The sequence below is a fragment of the Podarcis pityusensis genome (assembly GCF_964106645.2).
Source record: "Podarcis pityusensis genome assembly, chromosome: 11".
NCBI lineage: Eukaryota > Metazoa > Chordata > Lepidosauria > Squamata > Lacertidae > Podarcis > Podarcis pityusensis.
The window spans coordinates 13,193,809-13,209,444 of NC_138036.1; the positions used below are offsets into that span (position 1 = coordinate 13,193,809).

At 42.3% G+C, this 15,636-nt stretch overlaps 1 protein-coding gene across 16 annotated transcripts in view; it reads right to left on the bottom strand.

Moving 5' to 3' along the window:
- Window positions 1–2,625: 2,625 nt before the first annotated feature.
- TCF4 (transcription factor 4) overlaps window positions 2,626–15,636 on the bottom strand; it is a 339,468-nt gene continuing 326,457 nt past the window's right edge. For 11 of the 16 annotated variants that reach the window (XM_080973481.1, XM_080973470.1, XM_080973480.1 and 8 more), the window contains 4 exons: window positions 14,914–15,076; window positions 11,144–11,373; window positions 9,948–10,097; window positions 3,667–8,538 (listed from right to left, as the gene is read on the bottom strand). In XM_080973481.1, the coding sequence (XP_080829607.1) occupies window positions 9,961–10,097; window positions 11,144–11,373; window positions 14,914–15,076 (530 nt within the window). In that variant the 3' untranslated portion in view covers window positions 3,667–8,538; window positions 9,948–9,960. Of the gene's footprint in view, window positions 3,615–3,666; window positions 8,539–9,947; window positions 10,098–11,143; window positions 11,374–14,913; window positions 15,077–15,636 lie in introns of those variants that run through there. The other 5 variants (XM_080973479.1, XM_080973478.1, XM_080973476.1 and 2 more) reach the window with 2 other exon arrangements.

Consider the following 15,636-nt stretch of genomic DNA (forward strand, 5'->3'; position numbering starts at 1 on the left):
ACTTGCGGCACCATGGATAAAACATTTCCTTGTAAGAACCTTGAACCTCACTCGGTCGTAAATGGGCAGCCAGTGGAATTGTTTTATCCATGGTGCCGCAAGTCATCCATGTGCCCCCAATCAGCAGTCTGCCACCAAAGAGGGATGCGGGTGGCACTGTGGGTTAAACCACAGAGCCTAGGACTTGCTGATCAGAAGGTTGGCAGTTCGAATCCCTGTGACGGGGTGAGCTCCCGTTGCTCGGTCCCTGCTCCTGCCAACCTTAGCAGTTTGAAAGCACATCAAAGTGCAAGTAGATAAATAGGTACTGCTCTGGCGGGAAGGTAAACGGCGTTTCCGTGCGCTGCTCTGGTTTGCCAGAAGCGGCTTAGTCATGCTGGCCACATGACCCGGAAGCTGTACGCCGGTTCCCTCGGCCAATAAAGTGAGATGAGCGCCGCAACCCCAGAGTCGGCCACGACTGGACCTAATGGTCAGGGGTCTCTTTACCTTTATATATTTACAAAGCCCTGAATGACAAATAGGCTTTTGCTGCCTTCATCTGGGCCGTGCACCCTCTTCTCTTTCTTTCCCTCCCTCCCTCCCTCCCTCTTACACAAATGCACACTACTCTAGAGACAGCAGATGCAACACACAGCTCACAGGGGCACAGAAATGAACCAGTGTTGCATCAGCAGCAGCAGGATGAACAGAGGACTTGGGTCTGCTTTGTATTTTGGGGAAAGAAAACCTGGCACCCCCACAGGTCCGGAGGACCACTGGTGCTCTACAAAGGGTTGAAATAAGCAACTCTACAGTGCAAGGACTGAGGGAGATGCATTTAGGGGAATTGTGTCTCCTCCTTCAGTCCCCACAGGACCAAAGGGAAGGGGCTGTAACTCATTGGGGGAGTATCTGCTTTGCATACAAGAGGGACAGGTTTGATTCCCAGAATCTCTAGGTAGGGCTGGTAAAGACTCCCTACCTGAAACTCTGGAGATCTGCTGTCAGCCAGTGTTGACAATACTGAGTGAGGTGGGTTAATGCTGGCTCAGTAGAAGGCAGCTCCTTCTACTTCCTGCGAAATCCCCAATGGCATTGAAGGGAAGGCAGCAACACCAATAACCTCAGCCGTTGACTATCTGGGAAATGACTGGGTTTTCATCACCTTGATGGGAGTGAAGCTGCAGCAATAGCCTCCTGACAGCAACGTCACTGCTACTTGTTGGGAGGTGGGGGTTGGGTGAGCCTGGGGCTGTGTGTGTGCACTGTAAGGAACACAGGACTGACTTTTCCAGTGTGTCCATGAAGCCCTGACCTTGTCATTCCCTGTTGGTAAGCAGGCGGTGATGCTGCTACCCGAAGGCTGTTGCCCAGGCTCCAGCCAACCGAGTGAGCCAACCTTGGACATTTCCTGCTCTACTGTGGAAGGGAGTTAATAATGGTAGGGGGAGAGATACAGCTCTGGGTCAGTTTGGAAAAAGATGGTTGCATCTCCTCCTTGGCATCTTTAGAGTCAGTCAGGCAAATTTAGCTGAACTCCATAATGAAACCAGGGGAGGAACCGTCAGTGGACAACCAATTTCATCCAACCACCCTAATCTGTTGTTTACCTCTGCTGCTTAAGGACTGAGCCACTGATGCCCTCACTTGGTATTGCTTTGCCCCTTTCCTCAGGGGGTCTTATCAAGGTGAAATGGGGCTTAACCGCCAAACTGTCACTGCCCATGCTTAAGCCCCACCTCTTATAGAAGATGGAAGAGTAGCAACAGGATCATCTAGACCTGTTCTTCAGAATTCCCTACATTAGCCAGGTGCCCTCAATATCTCCAGATGCCTGCTGGGAACTTTTTTTCAGCAAGCCTACCCTATCAGAATACCTATATTCTGATTTTTACTGATTGCAATGTTTTGCGGATAATTTTGTGCATGTTTGTTTCTTAATGGTTTTCTGGATTTCGCCTGTTTTATCTACAATATTATGTGCACCACTTAGCTTTTTGAATAAGTGGTTTATAAATCTGTTTGAATAACTAAGAGATTCTGCACCTCTTCCATCTTTCTTAGAAAAGCTGGACTTTCTCTACTCTCAGAAAAGTTGGAAGAGCAAAAGAAAAAACAAAGGAGTCATTTGATTTCCTAATGCTATCATGCGGACCATCTGTAAAAAGTGAGTAAACAAACTGTGGCAATTCTATACTAAACCTTCTGTCTGAAAGAGCCCCATGAGATGAATTGAAGCCACAATGTCCCCATATTCAGAGGGTGACTTTCATAAGAACATAAAGAGGCCAGTGGCCAATCTGGCCCAGCATCCTGTTCTCACAATGTCCAACCAGATGTCTGTGGGAAGTCTAGAAGCAGGACCTGAATGCAGCAGCACTCTCCCTTCTTCAGGCTTGCAGCAACTGGCATTCAGAAGCATGACAATCTCAGACAGTGGAGGTGGAACATAGGCATCAGTGTTGGCAGCAACTTAATATTATTTGCATAGGACCAGATTTCCACTTTCCCCAAGAAGGATCCGTCTGACAAACACATCTCTTAATAGTGTACCGTATGTAACATGGGCTTCTGAATTTTGTTTTAACGGTCCTTTTTTGTGATACTAAGAGATTGAGAAAACCTTCTGGACTGATAAAATGCAACAGGGCCAACCAGAATTTATTACTTTCTTTCCCACCCATTAACAAGATGTTAAATACAACGTTAGCATTTATAATTTACAACTTCAACACACGTTTCATTGGGGGGGAAGGTAAAAATAAAGGTGACCATCCCTTCTGGCTTTTTAGTAAAGCTCAAACTGCAGTCGGAGGGAAGAAATGCTTCTGCCTGGAGACATGGAAATAATCTCATCAATATATGAAAGCTACACGAAGATCTGGATCAACAGAAGCACTATGCCCATTGATTTTTCTTCTAGTCCTTAGCTTTGAATTGGACAGATGGTACCTTCCCCCCTCCCAAGGGCTAGTTCATCACATAGTTCAGTTTATTTATTTATTTTTTGCATACATGTCAGCACCTTCTTGACATTTTCCCCATTGTCCAAAGGTGCATTATATCCTCTCATTATGTACATAACAGTTTTTTCCCCAAGTGAAATACAGGTGCTATATTTACAGAGTAGCTATATACCGATGATCATGAAAGCGATTTTACATTTTATATAGCACCTTCCATTCCAAAAGATATGAAAGAACTTTACAAAGGAGTTAAAACTTACAAACAACTTTCTCCACCAATTGGGATTCAAGCCAACCGTGAGCCAGTCCTCTCCCCAACCCCACCCTTTTTAAAACAACTATATTACAATGCATAGCCGTATTACAGAAAGGTTTAGGCCAAGACGTGAAGTACATGTGCTTCTGCTAGAGTTATGTCCAGAAAGCAGATTCTTTTATCAGCTACCCAAGTCAGCACATGAAGAGCATGGAGGCCTCTAGAAGAACTCTTTGTGTTCTGAGAAGAAACTCAGATGACCAGAGCTTCAGTTTTTACACATCATCTGGAATGTGGCAGTTCCGAACACACCAAGGGCACCTTTAAACCCCATTTGCATTTTGAGGGTTGTGTCTGGGACGAAAACGCCACCTAACCAGGTCAGCCAAAAGCAGCGCTTCCTGTGACACCTACAGAAATGGGACAATGCAAAATGAAATGAAACAAAAGTGTCAGAAGCAGTTTATAAAAATGGCACATTTATTGCTACAGAACGGTCATGTACATGACGGCATCGGATAACTACAGATGGGAAACAGGTAATGGCCTACGGCAAGCTGTGTTTTTGCTTTTTTTTCTCTCTCTTCTCGAAGGAACTCCAGCACACAACCTGTTTGGACACTTCTACAAATCAGAAAGTACACCAAAAACATGGAGGGGAAATTGAGGCACTCAGCCACACGTTGAAAACAAAGTGTAACTGTATTAACTTTTTTTTTTTCTTCTCCTTTTTTGTCCCTTTTGTAATTTTCACCTCCCCCCCCCCTTTCCTTTTTTGAACTGTTGCAGCTACTATAGGTTCGGTCGCAAAAAAAAATTCCTGCCCCCCCCCCGCGACCTACAACTAAAAAAGAAAAAGAAAAAGAAGCTACCATACAATTTCATCTTAGTAACACATGGTAAAATAACATCTTTTAAATAGTAAAATAAAGTAACAAACTTTTACTCAGAATGATTCAAAAAATCTATAAAGAAGAAATATTCAGAATCTGACGATTCCCCCCCACCCCTTGCAATATTCATGGTATAAAAGGATTGCTCCTGTGAAAAATAAGCCAAATATATTTTTTATTTTTTAAATTTAGGGTTTTTCTTTTATCCTACTAGGGTGTACTACAGTTCTATTTTATAGCAAAAAGGTCACTAGACAAACGAAGCTTTGTAACAAAAAGCCAGGCACTGATACATGGTAAATCTCTGCTTTTTTTTTTCTCTTATCTTCACTTAGTTGCATCACAAGTAACAAGAATGAAAAAGGCCACAGGTCATATATTTTCACCATTACATAAGTCTATAATACTTGAAATGAGTATGCTCAAACCAGCACTGCACAAAGGTGAGTCAATTTCAAGTCCCAAGAGAAAGAATATGTTGTTTTGGGGGAAAAAGAAAGAGAAACAAAACAAAACAAAACAAAACAAAACAAGCTGAAAAGGTCTTGGTGCCCCATTGTGCTGGAATTTATCTTATTCCATCTTTAAGATCCCTCCGCCCTACCCCACTTCAAGTGAGTCAGTGGGCCAAGTTTAATTTATTTGTGCTTTTTCTTCTCCCCTGATGAATTCTCTTCATTCCTGGCAATGTACTGTATCGTTCGCTCTCCCCCTCCCCCCTCCCCCCGGCACAGATTGAAGCGTGCCTATCAGAATAGAAAGATGAAATTTGCAAATTCCACCCCGTTCCACCCACGCACCCCCCCAACCTCCCACCCACCCCCACCCGCCAAAGGAAATTAACAAACGAAACAAATCGGAAGACTGCATCGGTACAAGTTGCATCACTGGTTGAACTGACAAGTTGTCTGTATACACATTAGTGTTCCTTGCAGCTACACGAAAGACAAATGTGAAAAGGAGAAAGGAAAAAGAAGTTCTAGATGAACAGATTTCCCTAACCAGCATATTCATAAATTACTTGAATGTGGAGGTGGATCACCCACTAAAATATCTGATGGGCTTTTGAGTACTGTTGGTTACAACACATAGCCCTCCTTGAATGGTTAAAAGCCAAGCCACCACCAGGTCGACTATCAAGTGACAGCTTCCTCTGAGGACACCTGTTTGAAAAGACAGGAGCAGGGGGAAGGCCTCAGAGGTTTGTGGTGTCTTGTCTCTTACGGCCAGACTCTAAATTATGCACACAGCAAAAAAATAAGAAAACCCAAATGGGGGGAGGTTGGGTGTGTGAGACAAAGGACAGTGTGGCTGAATAATTTTCAAGTTTAAATTCCATTATGGAACAGGAAACCATCTCAAAAGCCATACGGATAAGATTACCATTTGATACATCACTAACCTTTCTCCTGGTTCTATGTAGATCATCAACAGTTTAGAAGCATGCTCTGTGCATAAGTGCACATTGAAAGAAAGGTGATTTTTTAAAAAAATCCTCCTGTCACTTGGGTTGTGATTTTGACAGAATAAAGTGATCTTGACTCTGCATGTTTAAGGTGTGACATAACTGCTAGGTGATATTATTATTATTATTATTATTATTATTATTATTTACTGGTATTCTGTTTGGAAGGCTTAAATGGAGAAATTTTATATTCATTCTCCCATCCTGCCCCTCGATAGCCTCATTTCAGACTGCAGTTATCTTTTAATTTAGGTGGGCAACACTCAGTGTTCTTATAGATTGAATGGGATGGTTAAAATCTTGATGCTATAGAAGTAAGTAAATGGAAAAACTGTCCATGGAGATGGTTTATAACAAAAATTCCCCCTCAAACTGTTCATTTTCATATAAAATCTTTTAATGCCAAGCATTTTTAATATCCTTTAAAGGAATCCTTCAGTCTGTCCAGAATACTAGTACTTAGAAGAATTAGGATTACCCATTCACCTGCATAAATGCTATTAAAAGTATGGCATTTGTACTGAAACGTTCCGAGCTAAACTAATATGGTCTTTGCTCCGTTAAGATGGTTTCAATCCACCTCCACATTTGAGAAACTTACTGACAAATAAAAGCATTTAAAGTTTTACTGCTACTGAACATATTTACAATTTTCAACACACGCACACGCACACACACAGCTAATCAAAATGTTTATGGATATGTAGAAGGTGGTTCACATGGTAAACTATCATATTTGTTCTTTATGTTTTTCAGAAACATAAAATTCAGATTCTCGTATCTCACTACTCCATGAGATTTTGTTTCAACCACACAGTTTTTTTAAAAAAACACAAAAAACTGATACAATGTATTAAAACACATAATAACAAGAGTCTACATGTAAAAATATAACTTTTACATACACAATTTCAAAATAATGATACGTTTGCCATTTTGTTGCATAAAATTTACAAATGTATTTTCCCCCCATTACTATGTAACTGGCAAAACAGGAGAACAGATGGAACGTCTAGACCCTTTTCAATGGACTTATGGCGTTTACTCAGTGCTGATAGGTGGAAAATCTACTTGAACAGGGAGATTTCATTTAAAAAATACATGCCAAGTTTGTGTGGCTATTTAAAAAAAAAAAAAAAAAAAAACAGAAGCTGGAACAGGAGACAAAAGGATGCTGACGAAGACAATTTGGGAGCACTATTTGTTAATTGTTCTATACCGTATACCAAAGTCAATCTTTAGAAGATTCGCTATGGATACTAGTCTCTGCTGTGCCCAAAGCTAGTTGTTGGATCAGTTGTTGTGCCATAGGTTTGATCTATGCTACAATTATATATATATATTTATATGTTAAGTAAAAACTTGGTTCATACTGGCCAGAGAAATACTGCTCTACTTCCCCCTCCTCAACAAAGTGCAACTTGATGCTTTAGAACGGGTAAGGCTTGTTCTAAATCCTGCATTACAAGTGGATATTGGCATTATTTTCATAAATGAAGGAGGAGGCAGCAAATGGTCGACCTTTCATTAATCCACTTCTTTTCCTTTTAAAAAAAATGGTGTGTGTTTTTCCCCTTAAAAAAAACCCACAAAAATCTTTCATACAACTAGCAACACCCCCCCCCTTTGTAATCCCCTCCCCCCCCGCCCAAATCTGACCATGTATTCTGAAACGCCTTGCTGCAAAATTGTATTCAGGCTACACACATTAGGTTAACACTTCTACTGGTTCGTTAAAATCACAGCCACCTTTGATTTATGTTATGTTTTCGATGATATAAACATTGGAAGGCACAGTGGTAACATTGTAGCATTCTAACCTTGTACCTCTGAAAATTCCAGAAATAGTGTCTAATGAGAGAGAGAGAAAGAGAGAGAGAGAGAGAGAGAGCGCAACATCTACAATTTGGACAAAAAACGAAAACGAAATCAGCCCACAACTGTTTGGACCAAGCCTCCGCAAATGCTGCCTTGCAGTTCAGCCGCATGTGATGCGACTTGCCAAGTCCTGTATTCTCCCCAAAAGACTGAAGGAACAACTCTCTACTTATTTTACGAATGATAAGTAACATCAGGGCCAGCGTTTCGTCCTGAGCTGCCCCCTCCAGCAACAGAGTTGGCGCTACAGGCTACAACAAAAGGGGGAAAAAACCCAAATGGGGGAGTGGGAGAGAAATAAGACCAAAAAAAAAAATCAAAAATCAAAAATCATTATTTACAGTAAAATCTTTTTTTAAAAAAGTTAATCAGTACTTTTTTTTTTTTTTACAGGAGCAAAAAAGTTTGAAACAAATGAACAAAAGCTTACCATATTCACTAATTTTAATATATATTTATATATATATATTTATATATGTGTGTGTGTGTGTCATAGGTCTATAAGATCCATCTGTTCCTCCTACCCTAAGGAATGGCTAATGTCATCACTTCAGTTTTCATTAGGTCGTTTGCTGGTTTTGTAAATATGTGGGTAGCAAAAGCTTCCCTTTTTAATATCCAGTAAGTATAAACACTAGCTGACTAGTACACCAATGAAAACGTTCATTTTTTTTCTTCAGAAGTACACTTTTCATTATTGCAAGTTTACAATTTTTAAATTAAATATTTTTTTTTCAGACTTACAAATTAATTATATTTTTTTTTTCCAAAAGAAGTTTAGGCACAAATGCATTGTCCCACAGTGTGGAGAAGATTGCCAATTCAGTCTCTTGGCTGTGCATTTACAGCTCCTAACATACTGCTTGAAACATTCTGAATGATATGTTGAAAAAAGACGTCCCTCAAGTTGCACTTTTCTTTTTGTGTTTGTTTCGAAATCGGGAATGCTGAAATCTCTTGCGTCTGTGATTCGTAACTACTCAGACTTGTCTTATTATATTACAAAAAAGGGGGTTAAGTGTTTATGTGGGTTTAAGATAATACAGCTGTTAAGGAAGTGGTCTCTGGTTTACGTAAAGAAAATGTGGCAACTTGGACCTGCAAAAGAAGTGAAAAATATTTAGGTCAATTCTTGCTCTTATTCTTAATTTTCCATACAATATACATTTATTTAAGTGCATTTTAACATGCTTTACAAGCCATTTCTCAATAAACCTTACTACTGTACTATTGGGATATTTTTTACTCCCATTTTAAAGATATGGAAAAAGGGCGCACTCGAATGATGGTGGCCTCGCTCTCTAAGATCCAAGAAAAATCTGCCCCCACCCCAGAAACTCCGAGGCAAGGAAAGGAGGCCAGCTGCGGAGGCAGAGTAGCACACCTCAAAGAGCACCTCCTTTCCTGGTGGTTCTGCTTTCACCCTTTAGCTTGGCACCTGCCTGTACATCCAGCATAAAGGCTGGGGTTGACTGGTTGATGACTTTGGGTAGAATTGTCTTTACCCTGCTGGCTTAAGCTGGTCACGTGACTGCTTTTCTACCTAACCCACATGCCAAAGATGCGCAGGACAAGTTGACAGGTGCAGTGCTGGTTTAAGAGGCGTTAAACAAAAATTGACCACCTGGTGCCATCTTTTAAGAAGAAGGGAGACTTCCTCAGACCTGCCCTCTTCAAGGAGGCAAGGCTAGAGGGGATAGGGGGCAAGAACAGAGCCTCCAGTTTGGGTTTGCCTGGCTCACCCACATAAAGCTGCAGAAGGTGCGTGGTGGGGTTTGCTGCCACCTGGCCACAGCAATGTGAGGCCCATGGCAGGCCATGAGTAGATTAAAGACTAACCAACAGTCCTGAGCCGGGTGAGCTTACCTAGAAATGACAATGCGTTAAGGAGGAAAGCCCCTTTAACTCTGTCAGATAAGATACCAGCACCGAAGGAAGTTATTTATGCTACTCTATTTGCCCGTTGCATATTGCTAGAAGCTGCCACCCGTCAAAATCCCCAAATACGCATATTGCGTTTTCATTTTAGGGGAACAGTGCAATGGCGCAGCTCAGGTGGCATCAAATACCTACCGAGTTGCAGAGAGATTAATGTGTGTGAAGAACTAAAAAAGTGGTTCAAGTAATAAAACCAACAGTGTGCTGTATGCAAACATTTTAACCAATAAAATCAAAGTGGGAAAAATATATATATTACAGGGCCAATAGCAGGAACCAAGTGAATGTTTCGGAACATGGATGCCTATGCTTGGATGTGTTTCTGACTTCCGATGGAAGCCGTCCAAGGCCATCGCCTGCCTGATCTCAACCAGGAGGTCATTCTACAGGGCAGGGGCAACTACTGATAAGGCCCTTCTTTACACTACAGGCAGATGTATGTTGTGGGATGGCCAGCAGGGGCTCCCCAGCAGATTGCAGTCACCTGTCTGCCTGTCTGGAAGAAGGTAAGCCTTTCAGCTATCCCGGTACTGAGCTAGTTGAGGGTAGGCTGCAATAAACAAACTTGCCTTTTTTTGTTTTTTACATCTGTCCCATATGATTAGATGTGTCTCCCATCCCAGGGTGGGGTCCTGCCAAAGAAAGGGGAGGGGGGTCCGAAGATACTTTCTCTTCTTCCCTTCTTTTCAGACATGCTGCTTTAGGATTCAGATTCCTTTCTGCAGAACAAAAGCAAATGGGCATTAAGCATGTTAGCATTTGAACATGGTACCAGCTTACTTCACAATCACACAGCAATGCCTTCCCCTCCTTTTCACTCTCAGTGTCTCATGAATCTCCATTAGAATAACAAAGGGCACACATTTCTATAGCTCTGAATTTTGCATCTGTGGCTATTTTATATTTAAAGCCTGCCTTTCCCTGCTCTGTCCGAAATCCTTGATAATCTGAGCATGTAAGCATCTAGGGCACAGAATTACCTGCATGTTCAGTACCAGATCCCTGAGGACACAGGTGCGGCACCTCCAGCCCCACAGCTCAAGTGCACCCCAAGAAAGGGCCCCAATTTAGCCCGCGAAGCCATTCCTCACAAACCACACCTGCCTGCCCCACATCTGACATCAAGTGTGGTGTCAGATATGGGGAAAGTAACCGCGTGTCTACAAAGGAAAAACCAGGAGCTTAAAGTGAGGTCTGGATTTTTCCTATGATGGAGCAAGAAGTGCGCCCATTGCCCATCAGCTGATAGTAATACGCCTTGTTCCAAAAGCTCCCAGTAATTTCCAAGCACAATTCAAAGTGTTGGTGCTGACCTTTAAAGCCCTAAATGGCCTCGGGTCTAGGATACCTGAAGAAGCATCTCCACCCCCATCGTTCAGCCCAGACACTGAGGTCCAGCTCCGAGGGCCTTCTGGTGGTTCCCTCACTGCGAGAAGTGAGGTTACAGGGAACTAGGCAGAGGGCCTTCTTGGTGGTGGTGCCCACCCTGTGGAATGCACTCCCCATTAGTTGTCAAGGAAATAAACAATTTCCTTGATGTTTTACTATGTTTAAAATATTCTGTTGGGAGCCACCCAGAGTGGCTGGGGCAACCCAGTCAGATGGGCAGCATTTAAATAAGAAAATTACTATTATTATTATAGCATGAAGCGGATTGCATTGAAACTGCTGCTAAAACAGAGGGATAAAGCTGCTTTTTAGCAGTGGTTTCAATTAAAACTTTGACAATTAAAGCAGGGACATGTTGGCCAGGCATCTAACTGACCTCTGACTTGCTGCTCTAAGCTGAGGATCACAGCTACAGCTTGATGCAAGATCAGAAGTTTGGTCTGGGGCTTGTCACTCTTCAGGTGAAGCTGCACCATCCGGCCCAGCTCCTTGAAAGCCTCGTTGATGTCTCGGACGCGGAGGCGCTCACGGGCGTTGTTGGCCATTCTCCTCTCTTTCTCACGCTCCGCCTTTTGCTCCGGTGTAAGATCTTCATCATCGTTATTGCTGGGAGGCAAACAGAAGACAGTATTTTCTAATGGTGTAGAAAATGCAGGTGTTCTACAAGACTTCACACTATGCTCATGTCACAGAATGATCTTTGCTAGAAGGGGATGCAGGAATGCAGCAGTTTTGGGGCACACTGTTTAGCCTGTAAAATTGTAACTTCACCTGTGACGGTAATGCAGAAGGCTAAAAGCGACACGACAGGTTAATGCTTTAATAGTACACTGGTTTGGTTTTTAGACTCTGCACAGCATAGAGATTTTGGAAACATTAAGAGGATTAAAAATACTTTTAAATAAAGCTAAATAAATATATCACACTTGTTGTTTAAACTCCAGAGTCCACACATACAAATACCTCTTTTTAAGATCTGGGAAGCAAGTTTCTTTGATTGCATGCAATTCACTGAGAGTTTCTCTTGCACAAGCCAAAAGCCCCACTGCAATGAAATTAATTTCCGTGGGTTGCACCCAAAGCAACGCTGAGTGAATGTTCCATCAGTGCAAGGATTTGTGCTTGTGCAAAATCCCCCAAACCTTTTCCAGGGATTCCCCCACACAGCAGGGGATGGAAGTCCATTGTGGAAGCAGAAATCCTTTCACTGACAAAACACAGTAGCTGAATATTGGCCAAAGTGGCTTGTCCAGGACAAATTCCCATGCTCAGCGAGGGCAAAAATATAAGAAACATACACCTGCATTTTTAAAAAAACCTGCATTGAGGCATCAGCTACATTCAAGAAAACAATATGTAGATTATGCTGTGTTAAACCAAAATTAAGATAACCCTTTGTCCTTTGTTATAGTTTATGCTTTTGGCTGGGCTTTCTGTGCTCAACACATTTTGGTCCTTTAAGGCTTATTTTCTGTGTAGGTTTATTATGGGTTATTGCTGAAAAGTTGATCTAGTCTGCAGCTGACCTGTGTTGCCTACAATGAAAAAAGTCAGGAACCTGTCTTGACATCCCTCAAAGAAATGCTTTGTGATTTAAATAAGGTGCCACTCTGAGGAAGACGGATGCCGAGTTAACTCTGTACTTGGCTAGGACGGCTGCATTATGGAGTTTCATTCTATAATCTATACTGAGGAATATAAATTGCAGCAGCAGCAGTTGTTGTTGTCAAAATGGTGGTGGTGATAACTGAATGGTTCTCCGCTTCTTCCTCTGCCACATTTGTCATTCTGGTGGCAATCAGAAATGACACTCACAGGGGAGACTGTTTCATATATGAGGGTGAATTTTCTGTTCTGCACAATCTTCGCAGCATGAGCATACTGCAATTATGTTGCTTTATTAAGAGAGTGTATATTTCTCCATGAGGATTATTAAAATAGTTTCAAGGGTGGTCTATGAGGGTGAAAAAATAAAGTGATTTTCAAAAGCCCCGGAAGGGGGGCATTTTCTTCCGCGATGCTGTTTATGATCCTCACCCCTGGAGCAACTGACCTGTGTGGAGAGTTGTTCAGCTACATAAGTACTGAACCACACGCACCCCATGGTGGGCATGGGTAGAGTGTGTGAGGGGCCTTGGCAGGTTGGCTATGGAGCAAGGGCCTTAGGTTGCCTATTGACCTGGACTCTGCAATCATCATCTAAGAGCCTTCTTTGTGTCTCCTCCATGAGAAGACTGGAGGGTGGCAACACGAGAACGGGCCTTTTCTGCAGCTTCTGTGGAATTCCCTCCCCAGGGAGGTTCATCTGGCTCTTTCATTATACATCTGTAGGTGACAGGAAAAAATGTTCCTTTTCAACCAGGCCTTGAGCTGGTTGGTATTCTATGGCCTTTTAAATTTGTTTGTCGGAGAGGGGTTTTAACTACAGTGGTACCTCGGGTTACAGACGCTTCAGGTTACAGACTCCGCTAACCCAGAAATAGTACCTCGGGTTAAGAACTTTGCTTCAGGATGAGAACAGAAATCGTGTTCTGGCAGCGCGGCGGCAGCAGGAGGCCCCATTAGCTAAAGTGGTCTTCAGGTTAAGAACAGTTTCAGGTTAAGAACGGACCTCCGGAATGATTTAAGTACTTAACCCGAGGTACCACTGTATTTATTTTGTGCTTCTTATCCTGTGTTTTTATCTTGTGAACTGCCCTGAGATCTTTGGATGAAGGGAGTGTATAAATTTAATAAATCAAAAAAGTTGCTTCTGTAGGAGATTAGCTAGTTCTCCTGGTTATATATGTTCTCCACAACCCTAAGCAGAATAGTCTTAAATCCTTCTCGTGTCTCTGGTTGTATGTGAGCTACGTCATTCCTTGCACATAAGCACACCATGCCAAAGCCAGTTGAGTTTTCCTTATGGGTTGTCATCTTGATCTGATGACGACTCAGGTGTTCACGTTGCTGAAGGCAGTGCCCAGGCTGAAGGGAGCCTGTCAAGGCTATTTCACTAGCAAGCAAGTTACATCACACCTGTATCATTGGCTCTGACTGGCCAGGAAATTCTTCCAGTCACTGGCCCACTGAAGGAATGGAAGGGTCAGAGAAGTCATGGGAAATGCTGAAGCAGCATAGAGTCTGCTGGCTAAATGTGGGTATGCATCTAATCCATACACTCTTTGCTTTCAGTCTTTATTTTTATGAAATACCGTATCATACTTCCTGTCCAGTGCCAATGACTGATGACTTCTCTACCTTGATCTCATTCTTTCTCGTCTGCCAGCAGTCTGGATTTCCTATCAGTTGTAACTCTCCTTTACACTGAGTGTAAGTTTTTGTTTTGTTTTTAAAACCGTAAGTTTCTACATTCTATTTATTTTTGACTCCGAACTCCATATTCTCCCACATTTGCAAGGGCAGAAGAAAAAGGGCCGACCAGCTTGCTCATCTGCCTCTCGATTATGTCAGTGAAAAAGTCTTGATGATAAAACCGGAGGACAGGTTTTCACTAACGCTCTGCAGCGATTTCTTGTGCGGAACATGAAGAACAGATTGAGGGCCAGTGGCGATCCATGCGAAATCATGCAAGTTAGGGGCCACTGATGCTTTGTGAGAGAGAAATGCTGGTCTGCGTGAGGACCAGGCCATTCTCGGGATCAAGATGTGATGAAACCACTCAGCGCCATGCAAAAAGCTCAACAAAGGGTCTCAGATGGTACAAACAGGCTTAGCTTTGTTTATCCCAATGAAGCTACTACACTGATATATATATATCCGTTACGCACATAAAAAGGCAGAAGGAAAACAAGTATTCCGCTGGGTATAAAATGTTATACAAATGGCATCTGTTTTAAGACATATTCGTTTTCAAGCAAGTTATCTCTGAATTTGATTACTTACAATAGCACACACATGCACCTCTCTCTCTCTCTAAATGTAAATTTTGTTTCTTTTGTCCAATTCCATGGCCTAGACGAAACTTCCGGCCCTTCCAGTGTACACGCATCCAAAGAGATACTCCAAGTACTACCAAAAAGGGCCATCGGCTTCCTGTTACCTTTTGTCTGACAAGAAGAAACTCCAGAGTTTCTCCTTGTCCCGTTCACTTCATCAAAATCCAATAAAGGAATTAAATGAAGCGACACTATTATATACTGTTACCTAGATCTTGACCTAGTAATTGATTTGATATCCTTCTTGTCGTCGTCTAACTTCTTGTCCTCAGAAGATTTTGCGTCCTGAAGGTTTTCGTCTCCCTCGTCATCAGATTTGATTTCGGAGCTCCCTGAAGATACGCTTTGTCCTTGAAGGCCAGTTGGCATGCCTAGGTGGGACAAACAAGCAGACACACATTTCCTGGTAATATAACTTAAGCAAAGGTTTTAAGGAATTTGTATGCATGTTCCTCAGAAGTGCAGCTATTGCTGTACTGTCTTTCCTTAACTGCAGAATTTCTTTTCACAAAGGGGGATTTTAAGGAAATAGTCATTAAAACTGGTTCCTCAGCTCCGATTTCGTGGCTCTAGTCTATTTTGATCTGCTTTGGAAACGTTAACAATTTCAATGACTACGGCTCGCCAGATTTAACTGCTTTAGAAACCATAATTGTGATCAAGCACACAGATATCTACGGTCAAGGGCAAGCAAAGATACTAGGCGACGAGACAAGATCATCTTTCAACAGCACTTTCTGAAGGAAAATAAATTTAGGACTAATTTCTCTGAAGAGGTATTCTTAATTTATCTGGCTGCAAGCAGTCCTTCTCTACTGCACGGAAGTAAGTTTGTGAGGGGAGGCTGGGGGTTGGGGGGTTAGAGAAAGGCCAGCTGTTGACAAGACCAGATAACACCGGGAATAGTTTAACAGGAAATAATTTTATTGAT